General features: G+C 31.9%; 1 protein-coding gene across 1 annotated transcript in view; it reads right to left on the bottom strand.

Moving 5' to 3' along the window:
- LOC134684399 (uncharacterized) overlaps positions 1-20,355 on the bottom strand; it is a 38,241-nt gene that overhangs the window by 7,435 nt on the left and 10,451 nt on the right. Inside the window, exons 7-12 of the mRNA XM_063543682.1 lie at positions 17,436-17,660; positions 16,828-17,160; positions 14,422-14,796; positions 2,341-2,685; positions 1,187-1,534; positions 53-289 (exon numbers count right to left, since the gene is read on the bottom strand). Of these exons, the coding sequence (XP_063399752.1) occupies positions 53-289; positions 1,187-1,534; positions 2,341-2,685; positions 14,422-14,796; positions 16,828-17,160; positions 17,436-17,660 (1,863 nt within the window). The remainder of the gene's footprint in view (positions 1-52; positions 290-1,186; positions 1,535-2,340; positions 2,686-14,421; positions 14,797-16,827; positions 17,161-17,435; positions 17,661-20,355) is intronic.

Raw genomic sequence — 20,355 nt, 5'->3', positions numbered from 1 at the left:
GAAATGTAAAGTAAGTTGAAAAAAAGTAACACACATAGATGATTCAACTGACCAGAAGAACAGATATAGCTCAATACTGTCTCGTCTAACTTATCAGAAAGATTGAGATCCGCTCCATACTTCAGGAGAACATTGAGAATTTCCTCAAATGAGTTGACATCTGAATCGGTAAAACCATGTCCAGTGTACCTATTAACTAAAGAGAACAATGCAGATTTTCCTGATTCATCCACCAAGTTAACATTTAGACCGTTTTCAAGCAGCAATTGTGTCAGGGAAAGTTTACTATCTGAAAAAAAGAAGAAATTTTGACTTTTTTTTAAAATTGTACTTCTTAATAGATATTCTATAAAACGTCTGATAAATATCAACTATAATTTTTCGTCCTACCAAACAAAATATTTATTTCACTGGATCACTAAAGATCACAGGTAGGTCTTTTCAATTCTGAGCACCTTAAATATATGGCAGCACTCCTTTTGCGCCAATTACTGTTTTTCAGGGGTATCATTTGCGCCAAATCTTTTTTTTCAAATGTATCAATTGCGCCAGTTTTCGGAACTCATTTGTGCCAATTTACCTGAACACATATTGATCGTACATTTTAAGAGTAATATATATTTAGTATCATTTTTGTCTGAGTGGAAATCTTGCACATACACATGAGACAGACCCACAAAAGCTAGAGCGTCAAATACTATGAACAGCATGCAAAAGAAAAGCTACAAAAAATATATCCGAAAAACCAGCTAAGATATTGTGTGCGGAGCTTTTTCATCATGAAGAGGAACATCTACAGAAAAATGACTCGACGTGCATAAGACAGTCTATGTACAGAGAGAGAAGATAACTGTACCCTGCCCAACCAAAAGTTCAGTAGAATTTCAAGAAATTTAAAGTGAAGAAGTAGTGATCACAAATATAGAAGAAGAGTTTGTTTTAGAAAATGATATTGAAAGTGCAAATTTAGTGGATGTAAGAATCTAGATGTGTTTTTTTAATTCAGTAGTTTCTGTGATTGGTTTGTTGTGTCTTTGACACATTCCCTCTTGCTGTTCTCAATTTTATAGATACGTATGTCAATAAAATCCCTATATATATATAATTAGAAACAACATTTAAACAAGATAGTGATACATTATTACAAAATTGATTACCTATGTTCATGTATATTAATTGTCTTTACCTGTTGCCCATGTATTTTCATATATAATGTGAAGGCTACACTTTCCTCTTCTATTTGTTGCATTTATGTTTGCTGAAGCATTTAAGAGAAGTTTTGAAGTCATAACATCTCCTGTCTCCAACGCAACAAATAAAGGTATATGATCCCTGGAATGTTCATTGGGATCAGCTTCGTTTCGAAGTAATGTTTTTACCAGTTGATACGTTACTGATTCAACGTTGTTAGTTCGTATTCTTCGCCCAGCAACCATAGCAAGGTAGAGTACAGACTCATTGCGTAAGTTCAAACCCAGTTTTGCACTGTTATTTTCTAACAATATTTTAATAACATCGCATATATTCTCCTTTGCTAAAAGATAAAAAAAAAAAGTTGAATATTTCTATCAATATAAAAAGAATTAAAGACATTTTTTTTACAGAAATTTGTCTTGGTAGTTAAGACTTCGATATCCCAATTTGAGTTTACGGCCAATGCATATGCTTTCACGATGTTTCATATAAAAGAAACAAAAGTGTCGTTATTGGATGGTCGTTATCCGTTATAACGGATGCAGATGAGGATAAGATCGTTATGCTAAGCAGTTTCATTTTAACATGTATACCTTTATTCTTAACACAACAAAAAATCAATGTCAACACACATGCATATATTTGATTTTCAAAGATTAAAATCATGCAAGATACGTCGCCCCTTAATGTCGTCTTTATGGTTTAAAAGAATTTATATAATCAACAAGACATAATTATAGCACTGCTCAAATAGACCCCCTAAAAAAGACATCCACACACAGCGGTGCAAACCATAAAAGATTATTAAAGACTAAGCACTGTTAAGTTTACTTCAATTTCGATTACACAAAGATCATCATGCATCTATAAAGGCATATGCATGTGTGTGAAAATGAACATTTTCAACGGTTTTTTTTCATCAAGATAAAGTTCCATAACTCTGTATTACTAACAACTGATACAATTAACAATACAAAAAGTTATATCGTGGCAAAAAAGTTTTTTTTTAAATCGATATAACTTATTTTTTAGTTACAGAGTGTTAAAGAGAGAGAGATAGTTATAGATAGATGTTCAGTTAATCAAAAAAGAAGTATATGATAATTTTATTGTTCTATCTAGCCACAACATTATCCAATTACTTACGATGTTTTAAACAGATATGAACCGCTGTATCACCTTTTTCGTTCTGATCATATAGTGAGACACTGTCCAATTTTAACAGCACACCAATAGTTGACAGGTATCCATTCTTAGCAGCTAAATGTAATGGCCCATTTCCTTCTTTATCTTTCACACAGCATGCTCCATTTTGTATAAGGAAAGATGATATTTCTGATATGTCTTTATCGTTTGTTACAGAGCCATATTCACGTATCCCTCCAAATGTCAATAATGACGATAATATGGAATTGTCTACCGAATCAATTCTTTTCAAAGAATGTTCAGATTCGATAAAGAACCTTAAAAAGTCTAATCCACCATCTAAAGCTAAAGGGTTTAAAGGGAAGACTTATTGAAAATTTCAAAATACGATAATATATGTATCATGTTTAAAATGTAGCTCAGCAATGCAAAATAAAAACACATACATTAACTAGAATATGTGTAACACTATGCAGTGATCGAAAGTATTGAAATTATTAAATATAATTTCTAAAGTTTATAAATGTATGTATTATTGTTAAACTACAAACGTGACTTTCTATTTGTAAATGTTTTAGTCTAAGGGATATTCAAGTTTATGACAATTGCTTTTTCATTCAGCAACGTGTGGTCATCGTATTTAATTAGACTTTAATAGTTTGGCTTTAATTAACCTAACGTTAAGTATATGAGGCCAAAAGTAATGGTCACTGTTTAGAAACATTTTATTTGTGGCTTTGGGCTTTTTAAAAGTAAGTACCTGTCAAAGGTAGAAACAAACAACATTCTTTTTAAATTCAAGTCACGTGTGTAGATGTATAAAAGAACTGTCCCTAACGAGACAGTTCAGATTGTAACTAGGCACTGAATAAAAATAAGTTCCTCTTTAGCCATTGGTTTTATAGTGCCACATATAGGGTTGTTTTGGTGCCGTGACCAGGATCTTTACTCTTGTCAGAAAAGGTAAGACAGATGTTTGCATTTTTAAAACCGTTACTTTCTCACCATGGTTGAACAAGAGGGACAACAATTTGGGGTAGCATTTCAAAATTTTTCACATCAATTACAAGGCTTATCAATAAAGTTAGGGGCTCAAGGAGTAAATCAGATTATTCCAACATTTTCGGGCGATCAAACTGAATTCAAAAATTGGATGAAAGCAATCGAAAAATATGCTATGTTAACAAACTTGGAACAAAACGATACTAAATTAGAAGCTTATCAGTCAAGCACAAGCTCGGTAAGCGATTTCATACATAGATCTAAGGATTGTAGAACAAGAAAACAAGTAAATGCTTTTAAACAAATTTCAAAGTTAAACAAAGTAATAGAATGCTGGAAATGTAGAAGAAGAAAATAGATATCAGGGAAATTAGGACGCTCTCTTTGTTTCCGAGCCGACAAAGAGAGAATTAACAAATCAGTAACGACAAAAACTTATACAATAAATTTATCAGGGAATCCTAATAGTTGCATCATAAATATTAATAGACAAAAAGTTTAGATCATTAGTTGATTCTGGCGCGGAAGCGTCTTTGATGCGTTTAAATGTTTATAAATCTTTAGCTAAATTGCCAAAATTAAATAAAAAGACAGTTCAACTGAAATCAGTAAATGGAAATTCTCTTAACGTTTTAGGGTGTATAGAAATAGACCTTTATATAAGAAGTACAAAAATATCACGATTATTTTAATATGTGGTTTCCGACATGAACAGAAATTTAATACTAGGTCGTGACTGGCTTGTTAAAAAATGGAGTAAGGCTTTAGTTTGATTGAGGAATGTTGAGAGTAGGACATGAGTATGCTAATTTAGAGTAAGATACTCATATATCAAGTATTTCAAGACTTTCAAGACTTTCTAAAGTACATGCACATCTTAACTGCACTCATTAAAACGTGGGATAATCCAAAATCAAATGAAATTAAAAAGTTAAGAAAAAAGCAGATTCGATGCTCCACCGGAATCGAGCGTAAGTGAAACAGAGGTCGACAATGAAGCAAATGAGACAGCCGAAAATAGGATCTCATTTCAAAATCGGTTATACAGAAAAAATAATCATATGAGTGAGACACATCTTCGGATGGAGATGAGATTCCTTTAATGGATTTAAAGGAGCGAACAAATACATGTATTCGTAATAAAAGCTTAAATAGTAAAGACGTTTTAAGTAGTGAGACTGATGAGGATGATAGAATTCCTTTATTGGAACGGATATTAAATTCTGATGCGCGCGACGAGTTGGATGTTACCGACATTTTTTCAGATGGAGAAAGTATATCAGTTTATTTTGTAAAAGTAAAATCTGTATGTAAACAGAGTATAAATAACGATATTTTGTGGTTGCACCATGAGAGTAAGTGTGCTCAGCACAAGACGCAACTATTTAAAATCATTTTAAGGTTTTATAACCAGAGAAATGAAAATTAGGTATTTTGTTTAATTGTAGGAAATGGGACGGACGGCTGGACATATAATTCTAACACTTCTTTTTGGTTTTGGCGAGCTGGCTTTCATATCTGACAATATTGTATTTGACAAAGTAAATACTGTTACCACCACAAGGTCGAAATGGTTGGTAACCTTCATAATTGATTTAAAACCTTTTGAAGGATTTTTGACCAGAATTTCCCATGACATGGTAAAATCCTCCGCATTAGCACAAACTGTTTTGAGACGTTATGAACAACCTGGAAAAGAACACTTTTATAATACTTTTTTCAAATTTGGAACAAGAATTTAATCTGTTAATGGACATGCATCGTTCGATAACTGATACATTCGATGATTTCAAAACTTTACATCGACACAAACGTTCTGTTTTGCCGTTTATAGGTAGTGCAATGAGTTTTTTGTTTGGTACATTGACAGAAGACGATATTAATTTAATTAAGGGCAACGTTCGTACATTGGCACAAAATCAAAAGCAAATTTCACACATTTTGACTGAGAATTTATCAATTTTAAACGTAACTAGGCTAGAGGTATCTCAAAATAGAGACGCCATTAATAAATTATCAAGGGGGTTGCAAGATTTAGACATCCGAGTGGTTAATATAACTGAGGCTATTGAAAAGCAAATAATAGATTTGGAAAACTTTGTGCAAATATATATTCAATTATATTTAATAACTGGGGATTTAAAACAATTAATTCAAAGAGGACTTTTCTATTTAGAGCATATAAAAAAGATGAGTTAAGCATGCTTTCATTGGGCCATCTTTCACCAAGTACAATAACACCAAATAATTTACAAGGTCTTCTTATCGAGATAAAAGATAAACTTCCAAAATATTTAGAATTGAGTAACGATCCAAAAGAAAACCTATGGTTCTTTTATAGGTTCTTGACATGTTCCACTACCCTGTATGACAGTAGAATATTAGTTTTCATTTCAATACCTCTTCTCGATTCAAATAATAAATTTGAAATTTATCAGGCATTTAATTTACCAATGCCCATGCAAAAGAATCATACAAGTATAGGTATGGTTGCAAAATACGATTTGGATGTAGAATACTTTGCAGTTGATGCAGAAAGGTCAAAATATGTATTGCTTAAACAGCAAGAAATTCAAACATGCACAAACACCTTTACGAAATTTTGTAAAATTATAAGTCCTGTTTATCCTATTAATTTAAGTTAAAATTGCATAACTTCTTTGTTCCTAAAGAAACGAATTGATATTGAAAAAAATTGTCGTGTCGTAGTTGAACCAAATTCAGTTCTTCCAATGGCAAGTTATATATCGTCTGGTTCGTGGTTAGTTACCACTAACACACCCTTACGCTTTGCCATTGTTTGTGAAAAAAATAAGCAAAAGACAACGTTTACTAAAATAATTAACCCTCCTTTGAATATTTTAGCGTTAAATGAGACATGTACCGCGACAAATGACTATCTTACGCTTTTGCCGTTTTATAGTAGACAATCTTCATATACTCTTGAGGATGATCCATTTACGAAAGTTATTCAAAATAATGCGAAAACTTTGGAAGCCATTTCATGACTCCTTACCAAAGTTTAACTTGACTGAGCTACCAAAAGAGTTGAAAAATATTAAAGAAATCCCTATGGATAATCTGATTTACCAATTGAAAGATTTACAAACCATACAAGAAGATTCAAGTTTTCCAAATTGGGTGTATAACGTAATTTATCTAGTAATTTCTCTTTTGTTAGGTATTATCATTTTCATATTATGTAAATATAGAAATAAATTACCTTGTTCAGTCAAACGAGGAAGTGGTTGCAAGATGCAGAATGTCGCCCCTAAGTATGACAGAGTGAGTAAACTGGTGTCGGCTAAGACCGAGGGTGATGTTAACACCTCCAGAGATGTTCCCTCTGCACCAATGTTAGACAACTCAAAGGAAGAAGTGGCTAATAATTGATATCCACTGCTAAAATTAGCAGAACACACAGTGCGAATATAAATTGAAGTAATAGCATAACACACAACGTGTAAATACTGAAGTACTATTCGATTATAACAAACAATGTTTTAAAACACTATACGATCACATATATTGACTTTATATTTATTCATATATATACAAACATGACAATTAACTGTTCTTTATACATTGTATATACAAATGGCGGAGTTATGGATGATGGAGTAATGATGTCGGAGTATGGATATCGGAGTTATGGATATCCGCATTAGCACAAACTGTTTTGAGACGTTATGAACAACCTGGAAAAGAACACTTTTATAATACTTTTTCAAATTTGGAACAAGAATTTAATCTGTTAATGGACATGCATCGTTCGATAACTGATACATTCGACGATTTCAAAACTTTACATCGACACAAACGTTCTGTTTTGCCGTTTATAGGTAGTGCAATGAGTTTTTTGTTTGGTACATTGACAGAAGACGATATCAATTTAATTAAGGGCAACGTTCGTACATTGGCACAAAATCAAAAGCAAATTTCACACATTTTGACTGAGAATTTATCAATTTTAAACGTAACTAGGCTAGAGGTATCTCAAAATAGAGACGCCATTAATAAATTATCAAGGGGGTTGCAAGATTTAGACATCCGAGTGGTTAATATAACTGAGGCTATTGAAAAGCAAATAATAGATTTGGAAAACTTTGTGCAAATATATATTCAATTATATTTAATAACTGGGGATTTAAAACAATTAATTCAAAGAGGACTTTTCTATTTAGAGCATATAAAAAAGATGAGTTTAGCATGCTTTCATTGGGCCATCTTTCACCAAGTACAATAACACCAAATAATTTACAAGGTCTTCTTATCGAGATAAAAGATAAACTTCCAAAATATTTAGAATTGAGTAACGATCCAAAAGAAAACCTGTGGTTCTTTTATAGGTTCTTGACATGTTCCACTACCCTGTATGACGGTAGAATATTAGTTTTCATTTCAATACCTCTTCTCGATTCAAATAATAAATTTGAAATTTATCAGGCATTTAATTTACCAATGCCCATGCAAAAGAATCATACAAGTATAGGTATGGTTGCAAAATACGATTTGGATGTAGAATACTTTGCAGTTGATGCAGAAAGGTCAAAATATGTATTGCTTAAACAGCAAGAAATTCAAACATGCACAAACACCTTTACGAAATTTTGTAAAATTATAAGTCCTGTTTATCCTATTAATTTATGTTAAAATTGCATAACTTCTTTGTTCCTAAAGAAACGAATTGATATTGAAAAATATTGTCGTGTCGTAGTTGAACCAAATTCAGTTCTTCCAATGGCAAGTTATATATCGTCTGGTTCGTGGTTAGTTACCACTAACACACCCTTACGCTTTGCCATTGTTTGTGAAAAAAATAAGCAAAAGACAACGTTTACTAAAATAATTAACCCTCCTTTGAATATTTTAGCGTTAAATGAGACATGTACCGCGACTAATGACTATCTTACGCTTTTGCCGTTTTATAGTAGACAATCTTCATATACTCTTGAGGATGATCCATTTACGAAAGTTATTCAAAATAATGCGAAAACTTTGGAAGCCATTTCATGACTCCTTACCAAAGTTTAACTTGACTGAGCTACCAAAAGAGTTGAAAAATATTAAAGAAATCCCTATGGATAATCTGATTTACCAATTGAAAGATTTACAAACCATACAAGAAGATTCAAGTTTTCCAAATTGGGTGTATAACGTAATTTATCTAGTAATTTCTCTTTTGTTAGGTATTATCATTTTCATATTATGTAAATATAGAAATAAATTACCTTGTTCAGTCAAACGAGGAAGTGGTTGCAAGATGCAGAATGTCGCCCCTAAGTATGACAGAGTGAGTAAACTGGTGTCGGCTAAGACCGAGGGTGATGTTAACACCTCCAGAGATGTTCCCTCTGCACCAATGTTAGACAACTCAAAGGAAGAAGTGGCTAATAATTTATATCCACTGCTAAAATTAGCAGAACACACAGTGCGAATATAAATTGAAGTAATAGCATAACACACAACGTGTAAATACTGAAGTACTATTCGATTATAACAAACAATGTTTTAAAACACTATACGATCACATATATTGACTTTATATTTATTCATATATATACAAACATGACAATTAACTGTTCTTTATACATTGTATATACAAATGGCGGAGTTATGGATGATGGAGTAATGATGTCGGAGTATGGATATCGGAGTTATGGATATCCGCATTAGCACAAACTGTTTTGAGACGTTATGAACAACCTGGAAAAGAACACTTTTATAATACTTTTTCAAATTTGGAACAAGAATTTAATCTGTTAATGGACATGCATCGTTCGATAACTGATACATTCGACGATTTCAAAACTTTACATCGACACAAACGTTCTGTTTTGCCGTTTATAGGTAGTGCAATGAGTTTTTTGTTTGGTACATTGACAGAAGACGATATTAATTTAATTAAGGGCAACGTTCGTACATTGGCACAAAATCAAAAGCAAATTTCACACATTTTGACTGAGAATTTATCAATTTTAAACGTAACTAGGCTAGAGGTATCTCAAAATAGAGACGCCATTAATAAATTATCAAGGGGGTTGCAAGATTTAGACATCCGAGTGGTTAATATAACTGAGGCTATTGAAAAGCAAATAATAGATTTGGAAAACTTTGTGCAAATATATATTCAATTATATTTAATAACTGGGGATTTAAAACAATTAATTCAAAGAGGACTTTTCTATTTAGAGCATATAAAAAAGATGAGTTAAGCATGCTTTCATTGGGCCATCTTTCACCAAGTACAATAACACCAAATAATTTACAAGGTCTTCTTATCGAGATAAAAGATAAACTTCCAAAATATTTAGAATTGAGTAACGATCCAAAAGAAAACCTGTGGTTCTTTTATAGGTTCTTGACATGTTCCACTACCCTGTATGACAGTAGAATATTAGTTTTCATTTCAATACCTCTTCTCGATTCAAATAATAAATTTGAAATTTATCAGGCATTTAATTTACCAATGCCCATGCAAAAGAATCATACAAGTATAGGTATGGTTGCAAAATACGATTTGGATGTAGAATACTTTACAGTTGATGCAGAAAGGTCAAAATATGTATTGCTTAAACAGCAAGAAATTCAAACATGCACAAACACCTTTACGAAATTTTGTAAAATTATAAGTCCTGTTTATCCTATTAATTTAAGTTAAAATTGCATAACTTCTTTGTTCCTAAAGAAACGAATTGATATTGAAAAATATTGTCGTGTCGTAGTTGAACCAAATTCAGTTCTTCCAATGGCAAGTTATATATCGTCTGGTTCGTGGTTAGTTACCACTAACACACCCTTACGCTTTGCCATTGTTTGTGAAAAAAATAAGCAAAAGACAACGTTTACTAAAATAATTAACCCTCCTTTGAATATTTTAGCGTTAAATGAGACATGTACCGCGACTAATGACTATCTTACGCTTTTGCCGTTTTATAGTAGACAATCTTCATATACTCTTGAGGATGATCCATTTACGAAAGTTATTCAAAATAATGCGAAAACTTTGGAAGCCATTTCATGACTCCTTACCAAAGTTTAACTTGACTGAGCTACCAAAAGAGTTGAAAAATATTAAAGAAATCCCTATGGATAATCTGATTTACCAATTGAAAGATTTACAAACCATACAAGAAGATTCAAGTTTTCCAAATTGGGTGTATAACGTAATTTATCTAGTAATTTCTCTTTTGTTAGGTATTATCATTTTCATATTATGTAAATATAGAAATAAATTACCTTGTTCAGTCAAACGAGGAAGTGGTTGCAAGATGCAGAATGTCGCCCCTAAGTATGACAGAATGAGTAAACTGGTGTCGGCTAAGACCGAGGGTGATGTTAACACCTCCAGAGATGTTCCCTCTGCACCAATGTTAGACAACTCAAAGGAAGAAGTGGCTAATAATTTATATCCACTGCTAAAATTAGCAGAACACACAGTGCGAATATAAATTGAAGTAATAGCATAACACACAACGTGTAAATACTGAAGTACTATTCGATTATAACAAACAATGTTTTAAAACACTATACGATCACATATATTGACTTTATATTTATTCATATATATACAAACATGACAATTAACTGTTCTTTATACATTGTATATACAAATGGCGGAGTTATGGATGATGAAGTAATGATGTCGGAGTATGGATATCGGAGTTATGGATATCGGAGTAAGAATGTCGGAGTATGGATATCGGAGTAAGGATGTCGGAGTATGGATATCGGAATAAGGATGTAGGAGTATGGATATCGGAGTTATGGATGTCTGAGTAAGGATGTAGGAGTATGGATATCGGAGTAAGGATGTCGGAGTAACGGATGTCGGAGTAAGGATATCGGAGTAATGGATGTCGGAGGTATGGTGGACGGACATTGGAGGATATGTAACACTATGCAGTGATCGAAAGTATTGAAATTATTAAATATAATTTCTAAAGTTTATAAATGTATGTATTATTGTTAAACTACAATCGTGACTTTCTATTTGTAAATGTTTTAGCTTAAGGGATATTCAAGTTTATGACAATTGCTTTTTCATTCAGTAACGTGTGGTCATCGTATTTAATTACACTTTAATAGTTTGGCTTTAATTAACCTAACGTTAAGTACATGAGGCCAAAAGTAATGGTCACTGTTTAGAAACATTTTATTTGTGGCTTTGGGCTTTTTAAAAGTAAGTACCTGTCAAAGGTAGAAACAAACAACATTCTTTCTTAATTCAAGTCACGTTTGTAGATGTATAAAAGAACTGTCCCTAACGAGACAGTTCAGATTGTAACTAGGCACTGAATAAAAATAAGTTCCTCTTTCGCCATTGGTTTTATAGTGCCACATATGTCCAAAGTACACGCATGCTCCACTCGCACTATCATTTTCTATGTTCAATGGACCATGAAATTGGGTAAAAAATCTAATTTGGTATTAAATTTAAAAAAGATGATACCATATGGAACATGTGTAAAAAGGTTTAAGTTAATTGGACTTCAACTTCATCAAAAAACTATCTTGACCAAAAACTTTAACCTGATGTGGGACAGACAGAAGAACGGACGATTCGAAGGACGGATGAACAGACGGATGGACGCTCAGACCATAAACAATTTGCATAAAAAATGTATATTTTAAGGTCGTGTGCAGTAGTTTAGCCAACGAAACAAAAATAGTCCAGAATTATAAACAAGAGGCTCTTAAGAGCCGGAATCGCTCACCTCTTTTTTGTTTGCTTAAATCTTTCATCAATGATTATTTTTGCTTTTCAATATATATTAATGTATGGCTTAAAGATGCCAATTTTTTTACAGCAACCAAACAATGGTTTGTTTAGTTTGTTGATAATTACTGGAATGATAGATCTTGACCTTTTGAACATTTATAACCCATGACAGATTTGTTATACATGCTTAAGTTTCAGAGATATAAGCAAAAAACTACATTTTACCTCTATGTTCTATTTTAAGACATGGCGGCCATGTTTGTCGATCGATGAAAACTTTGGATACAATTTATAAACTACATTCCAAAGGAACATTCTTCAAAAGTAAAGAAGTATTAGGCACAATAGTTTCAGAGGAGAAGACTTCAAATTTCAGAAAACTTGATGTACAAATTGTGTAAAAATGGTCTTTAAAGGTCAATAACTTCTAAGAGGTTAATTGACAATTTTGGTCATATTAACTTTTTTGTAGATCTTACCTTGCTGAACATAATTGCTTTTTTTCAGTTTATATATATCTATAATAATATTCAAGATAATAACAAAAAACTGCAAAATTACCTTAAAACCACCAACTTAGTTGCAGCAACCCATCAATGGGTTGCTCGATTCGTGTAAACACTTCAGGGCTGATAGATCTCAACCAGTTGAACAATTTGTTTTACATATCAGATTTGCTCTAAAAGCTTTTGTTTTTGAGATATGAGCCAAAAACTGCATTTGACCCCTATGTTCTATTTTTTAGCCAGGGTTTGTCGATGGATCAAAACTTCGGATATAATTTATTAACCAGATACACCATAAGGAACATTTATTAAAATGCTAAAGGTGTTTGGCCCAGTAGTTTGAGAGGAGAAGATTTTTAAAATAGTTTACGCAAAATTTCCTTACAACTACCAACTAAGTTGCAGCAACCCAACAATGGAGTTGTTCGATTCTTCTAAAAAATTTAGGGCTTATAGATCTTGACCAATTGAACAACTTGGCCCTTTGTCAGATTTGCTATAAAAGCTTTAGTTTTTTTTATATATAAGCCAAAAACTGCATTTGACGGTTTTTGACCTCTATGTTCTATTTTAAGCCATGGTGGCCATGTTTGTCAATGGATCAAAACTTCGGATACAATTTATAAACTAGATATCCTAAGGAACATTTAGTTAAAGTTTGAAGGTATTTGGCTCAGCAGTTGCAGAGGAGAAGATGTTTAAAATAGTTTACGACGACGGCAGATGATGTCAGACGACGGACGAATGAGGACGCCAAGTGATGGCATAAGCTCACATGGGGCCTTTCGGTCCCAGGTAATTATATAAGCTAACGATGGAGATTTTATATACAAGTGTACATGTAAGGTACAGTCATTGTTAAAGCGAACATTGGTAAGTGGAATGGCCGTACTCATGCTAGCATTTATGTCTAATTTTGTTCAAAACTTAATGATATACTGTTTTGAGACAACATATAGCATAAAATGCAACCATATATATAACACAAAGTGTTTAAACTGATAAATTCCCTTTTAATAACCATTACTGTTTTTTAAACTGATTTGCTTAGTATCTTGTATAAAGAAAGAAAAAAGAAACTCTGCATGTTGATAAACATAGCCATTTAAAGGTTTATCCTAAAGTTATTTCTATCTTCTACAAATGAATAAAATTAAATATAGAATTATGTAAATTGAAAGCTAGAAATGTAATACATTTTGAAATTCAAAATTAATGAAGTGGCAAGATTGGAAAAGTTTCGTGTCTGGAAAACAGTGTCATTCCTTTTCGATAGATAAAAGGGTCAGCAACAACTCGCAAATCTGAAGCAAATGTTAAAGTTGTATTTTACCAATCTCTTGAACGTTAACTTTGATCTATTGAGTACCTGCGAAAGTTTAATCACCAACTTGTTTCATGTGCACACATTGATTGAACATTCTAACAGTGTCTTTACCTTAAAATAAATAAATTTGGTGTATTTACTGTCTTCTGATTGGTAAAAGTATTACTTTTATTTTCAATGTTGTCAATTTTTATGGCGACACGCCCACTCTAGCGTTGTGTATTTATACGCCAACATGTGTGTACGGTGTTATTGTTAATATAAATAATATAAAAGGTTATTTGAGCCTTAGTTTTGATAGAAATTTATATTTAATGAATGGCAATTATTTATTTTCAATTTATTGAACCATAAATTAATTGTTTTGACTCTTCACATTTTACATCATCCGCTTCACGAATTATTTAATGTGAAGATTACAAAAATAGTTTTATGGTTCAATAAATTCAAAAATAAATGATAGCCATTCATTGAATATTATCAACCTCATTGATTATATGTCTAAAAAAATGGTATATACTTACAGGCTAACCAACATAGATGAAAGATAGAGTTTCCCATTATATCTTTTCTATAAAAGTCCGCTCCATGGCGTATCAGGCATTTCATTCCCTTGAAATCACTTTTCTCAGCACACATCAACAATGCATCATTTAGGTCCTTTGAATCCAGAGTCACACCTGATTCTAACAATTTTTGAAAACATAAACTAATATTTTTAAAGCTACGTTCATTCATAGGGAAATAATATTGATAACCCAAACTCGATGATGCACTACGCTTTCCGCACAATATATCAATGGCTTTCTCTGCAACTGTCTTGCCCATGTTGTCAGAAATGTTCATCTTTGGTTGTTCTTTAAGCAAACAGTCGAATAACAACACAGCATTATCATCATCTACAGAAAATAATAAAATCAGAAAGATAACCCCGATTTTGTTTTTTGTCCATGAATTTATGAGTTTTGAACAGCGGTATACTGCCTCTTGTTATAATTGTACATCCATCGTTTTAAATTTTCAGTTACATCTATTCAAAAAATCAAATATCAGCAATTCGCTGCCAATTGGCAAAATAAGTAAAATAAGTAAAAACAAAACAAACAAAATAAAATGCAATATAATGCATTTTAAATTGTCATAAAATTCAAATTTTTCTTCATTTGTGTCTATAAAAAAATGTATCGAGACATAATCACGAGTTGTTTGGTATTAAAGACTATATGTTTCATAGTTGACGACGCATTTGTTCCTTATTGTAGTAACTACAATCACAACCTCTTTTCCTCGAAATGTGACATCATCGATGTTGTACCTACACGAGCTAAAAATATCTGATTTTCCTTCAAGGGGCACATGATACCATCCCTTGCCTTTGAGGGGGTCAGTGTTAATCAGTCTTAAGTTTAATATCTTGTATTTTGTATAACGTTGTTTGTTATTTACATTTGTGTGCGCCAATGCTCCGTTTTGAAGACCGTACATTAACCTATAATGGTTTCTTTTAATAAATTGTGACTTAGATGGAGAGTTGTCTAATTGACTTCATACCAAATTTTCTTATCGTTTTTGCAAAGGCATTGTCAGTTAATTATGTAATGTTGGATTATATATTTGGTATATTTTGTCTCTCAAAAAAATAATAGTAATTTTTTTTAGTAAATCTTGGTACATTTATGCATTCTACAGTTGAATCACTTTTAAAAATGAGCAACTAAATACATGGGAAACTTCTTTTTTGTGGAATTAGAGTAAAAGTTCAATAGCTGCCATATCTATTTTAAGTAAGATATTTACATAAAGTGGCATTTGTATTTGGTAAAGTTAAAAAAAACAAGACCTGCTTCTTTCCATATCAGTTGTGGTAAAGAATCTGCGTACCCTTCAAAAACAAATGAAATTTCATGATTTTTTTGGTTTGTTTTGTATCGCTCCTTTATGAGATATCTATGTTGTGATTTATATAATGTTGTTTGTTTTAAATCGATTTTGTATTTTGATATACTTACAATAAATGTAGATATAATACGTTATTCTGATTGGCTACACTGCATTCTCGCGTTATTTCTTAATCAACTGCATTACACAATAATTTTTATCATTGATGATCACACGAGGTGTCAAATAAAAATACACACTCATATGAATTAAATAAATTTAAGAAAACTCATGTTTTGATGATCATATTAAAAAAATGCAATTTAATACTTTTGAATGCTTCTTTTTTTAACTTTATAGAGTCATAAAAGCGTTGACCGTTCGCAAATTTTACGAATGAAGCGAGGAAAATGTACTTCGGTGTAAGCTTTTATGCCTCAATGAAGTTACAAAAAGAAGCATTCAATTCTTAAATGATATTCTCAGTTTTGTTTTCGACTATGAGTTTGAATATCACTTTAGGTTTTTTACGCCTCTCTTTAATCAGCTGATGTATAAGCTTAAAACTAATAAGCTTTCATGTTAAATCTTAATCTTATGAGATCTTAATTTGTTGTTGAATCACATAAATCATATATTTAGTAATCTTATATTTCAAAACATTGCTTTCATTATTGGTAAAGGTAATGACATTTTCCTTTAATTTCTATGTATATTTTGATTTAGTTTTCAAGATGTTTTAAATATATGTACATTTATGAGTTTTACATACATGTACTGCTATAGAACAGTCTCTTACATCTGCTTTATCTAAATACCAAAATAAAGTGTAATATCAGCTGCAAAAAAATATCAATATTGTTTAATAACTTTCTTTGTGATAAATTGGACACATTCATCCCTTTTTCACTAGCAAAACCACCATAGATATTGAAGACAATTTTTATCAAAATTACTACAATCTCATGTTGCATTTCTATACCAAAGCTACGTTTTCATTTCACATATCAGTATTGTATACATAGAAAAAAAAATATTAGATGTACTCTCACCTGTCATATCTAACAATTCGTGGAGAATAGTTCCCCTCATTCCAACATAGTTAACATCTGCTTTATGAGACAATAACATCTTCACAGCTTGAAAGCATCCAAAATGACAGAAGTACATAAGTGGTGAGTATTCTGAATCGCTTGCTAAATTAACTTGTACCTCTTCTTCAGTAGACAAAATCTTATACGTTACGCTGTCAAGAACTTCCCTGTTCCTTGAACAATCATGTGTATTTAAGTATTTCCAAAACTTACAGAAGAAGACATCAACAGTATTGGCCAAGTTTAGATGATCAGAAAGAACATCAAGAATTTGCAAGCACACTTGTGGCTCTGTAAAAATATAAATACAGTTATGTAAATAAAAAGAAGAACATGTATATACTATTGATTGAAATTGCTTGCAACTAAATCTCAAGTGCGGTCCTGTTCTTAAAAATTAAATACTATATGATTGCCACGTTAAAGCTTCACCATCCAAGATGATGCAATTTAATTCTTGTAATTACTATGATTACATTTATCATTTATAAAAAGATACTTTTGCAGTTTATTATTCATTGATTTTATTGTTAGTCATTCTATTATTCGTTTTCACAACTACAAACCGATCGTCAAACACATTTCAAATGCTTCTAATTTATCACTGTCTTCAAACGGCATGATTGGATTGGAAAATAGAAGTTTTTCCACTGCTTCAGTCATCTGATTGCGAATTGCCAGTTGTAAGGGAGAAATTCCATCATTATCTTTAAGATTGACATTTGGTTTCTTCGCTAACAGTGCATCAAGTATTTCTAAGAGGTATAAGCCATAACAGGAATAACTTCTCTCTAAAACGAAATGAATAAATGAAAAGAAAAACAACTTCGGTTCTATAAATTGTTGATGCTTCTAGTGCATGAATGACTAATTTAACCTCTGATGATTCTTGTGTGGATGAAATGGGCATCTGGCATATGAAATTATCCGCCTTTGTACCTTTGAAATGTATTATTGTATAGGTTATTTGTGTATTTCTCCGTCATGAACGTTCTTGCATTTATTTATACGCAGTATGTAGTTCTGTCATGTAATGTTGTCCTTTTAGTGTACTAGTATGTTATATTTAATATTGCCAATAAAATGCGAGGTTTGGCTAGCCACAATACAAGGTTCAAACCACCATTTTGTTTTAATGTCCTGTACCAAACAGGAAAATGGCAGTTGTTGTCTTATAGTTTATTTCTATGTGTGTTTCAATGTCATTTGGTCTAGGACTTAAGTGTTTCTGTTGTTTCTATGTTTTTTCTCTTATAGTTGCAATTGATGTGTTTCCCTCGGTTTCGGTTTGTAACCCGGATTAGTTTTCTGTCTTTCAATTTATGACTTTCGAATAGCGGTACATAAATAATAATAATAATAGTAAAAATTTCTATAGCGCCCTATATAACAATAAAATCACTCTAAGGCGCTTTACATATATATATACATGATAAAAATATAATAAGTTAACCACAAAACAAAATGAAATAAAAAATGTTATGTTTAAAAGAAATATAAACGTATATATGAAAGATATATGAACATAAACAATTATATTGATAGAAAAATAATTGAATTAAAATCAATGATAAGTACAAAAAAAAAAAAAATTAAAACATAGAAATCGAAAATATATTAAAAATTTAGCAGAAAGATTATAATAAATAATTGAAATGGTCATGAAAACTTTTGCTAGAATAAAAATTGTACGAAGAAAACAAAAAACAAAATTCACAGCACATTTTCAAATAAAAGGAATAAGAATTAAGATAACAGCTTATTAAACGCAAGTCTGTAAAAATATGTCTTCAATTGTTTTTTAAAACACTGAACAGATTTTGAGTGACGAATTTAACAGGTAAATTGTTCCATAGGGTAGCGGCAGCACGATTAAATTGTCTTTCACCGTACGTTTTTGTTCGGACATGTGGCAGTTCGAGTCTATGGCTGCCCTATGATGTAATAGTTCCTGTATATAGTCCGGGGCAGTTCCTTGCAGTGCCGTGTACGTATAGACAAGGATTTTGAACTTTGGCCGGAATTCAACAGGGAGCCAGTGCAGTCCAGCGAGAATAGGTGTAATGTGTTCTCTTTTCCCAGTTTTCGTAACAAGACGGGCTCCAGTTTTCTGAACTCTCTGTAACCTTTCAATTTGACACTTGTTAACGCCGAAGAGTAGACTATTTGCGTAGTCAAATCTGGAAGTTACAAGGGAATTAACCAGAGTTTTACAAGCATCCGTAGAGATGAAATATCAGATTCGTCCAATGTTGCACAGATGGTAATTACACGATTTTACGATAGACGCAACTTGTTTTTCCATGGTAAGACGGCTGTCAAAATAAACGCCAAGATTACGTACCGATGTGACACTATTGATGACATTTTCACCTACTTTAAGTTGGAAAACAGGCATGAAAAAAGAGTAACTTATCCATTTATTATGTGTTTATACATATAGTTATATAACTTTCAGAATGCTGTGTTAACAAATAACCAATACGAAAACAATATATCGAATTAATATATCGAAAAAAATATACGTAGATAGATTGACTGATTGAAATTTGAATGAATATAACATGGCGACAAAAGAAGACATCACTGACCTTAAACAGATAATGATGAGTATAGACAGTAAGGTCACAAACTTTTCATCTAGGCTTGACTCCGTTGAGAAAAACTTGACTGAACTTATTAGTGATGTGAAATCTGAAGTAGGCCAATTAAAATCTGACCTTAGTATCACAAACACTGAGGTAACACAACTTAGGCAAGACCACAATGAGCATGAGAGAGGTGTGGGTCATTTGGAATCTCAGTTCAATTGTTTAGAAACTGAGAAATTAGAAAAGCTCAAATTAGACATAGACAAAAAACCTGCTTCACTCAAAGAATGGCAAGTACTACTTGAGAAACATGATAGGAAATACAAAATGAGATAATTTGGGAAGTGCTTGAAAACTTATTTGTTAAAGATCTTGGTATTGAAAAATTTAAAGCCGACAGTTTCCCTATTGCGAATGCACATAGAATTCCTGCAAAAGCTCCAATTGACGGTACAAAACGCCCTGATGCAATTATTGTTAGGCTCATGCACTATGACGACAAGCAATTTATTATGGTCCAGGCTTACAAAGTTGCAAAAAAAAAGGATAAGAATTATTGATGATCTCCCCATTGTTATGAAAGAGGCACGTAACGATCTTGCGAAAATAGCACATAACATCAGGACTAAAGTAAAATTACAAACAAGGATAAGAGTAAGAGGGGTACACTTTGTTTTAGAAACCCGTCTTAATGCACGAGATGTCTGGAACGTCCGTAAAGACATCAGTTGTGTCTGATCAACATTTATACATGTAGAACAAACATAACACAAATTATATATATGTATCTCCGTTTTTTTTTGTTTTTTTTTTTGTACATTTTACTTGTTCGGTAGAAATATGTGTATGCATAAACAAATTTGAATGCCAAAATGTATACTTAATACTTTAATAT

This window comes from Mytilus trossulus, chromosome 9 (genome assembly GCF_036588685.1).
Source record: "Mytilus trossulus isolate FHL-02 chromosome 9, PNRI_Mtr1.1.1.hap1, whole genome shotgun sequence".
Lineage (NCBI taxonomy): Eukaryota > Metazoa > Mollusca > Bivalvia > Mytilida > Mytilidae > Mytilus > Mytilus trossulus.
Note: the sequence above shows the minus strand (reverse complement) of the source record. Positions and strands in the feature narration are given on the sequence as shown.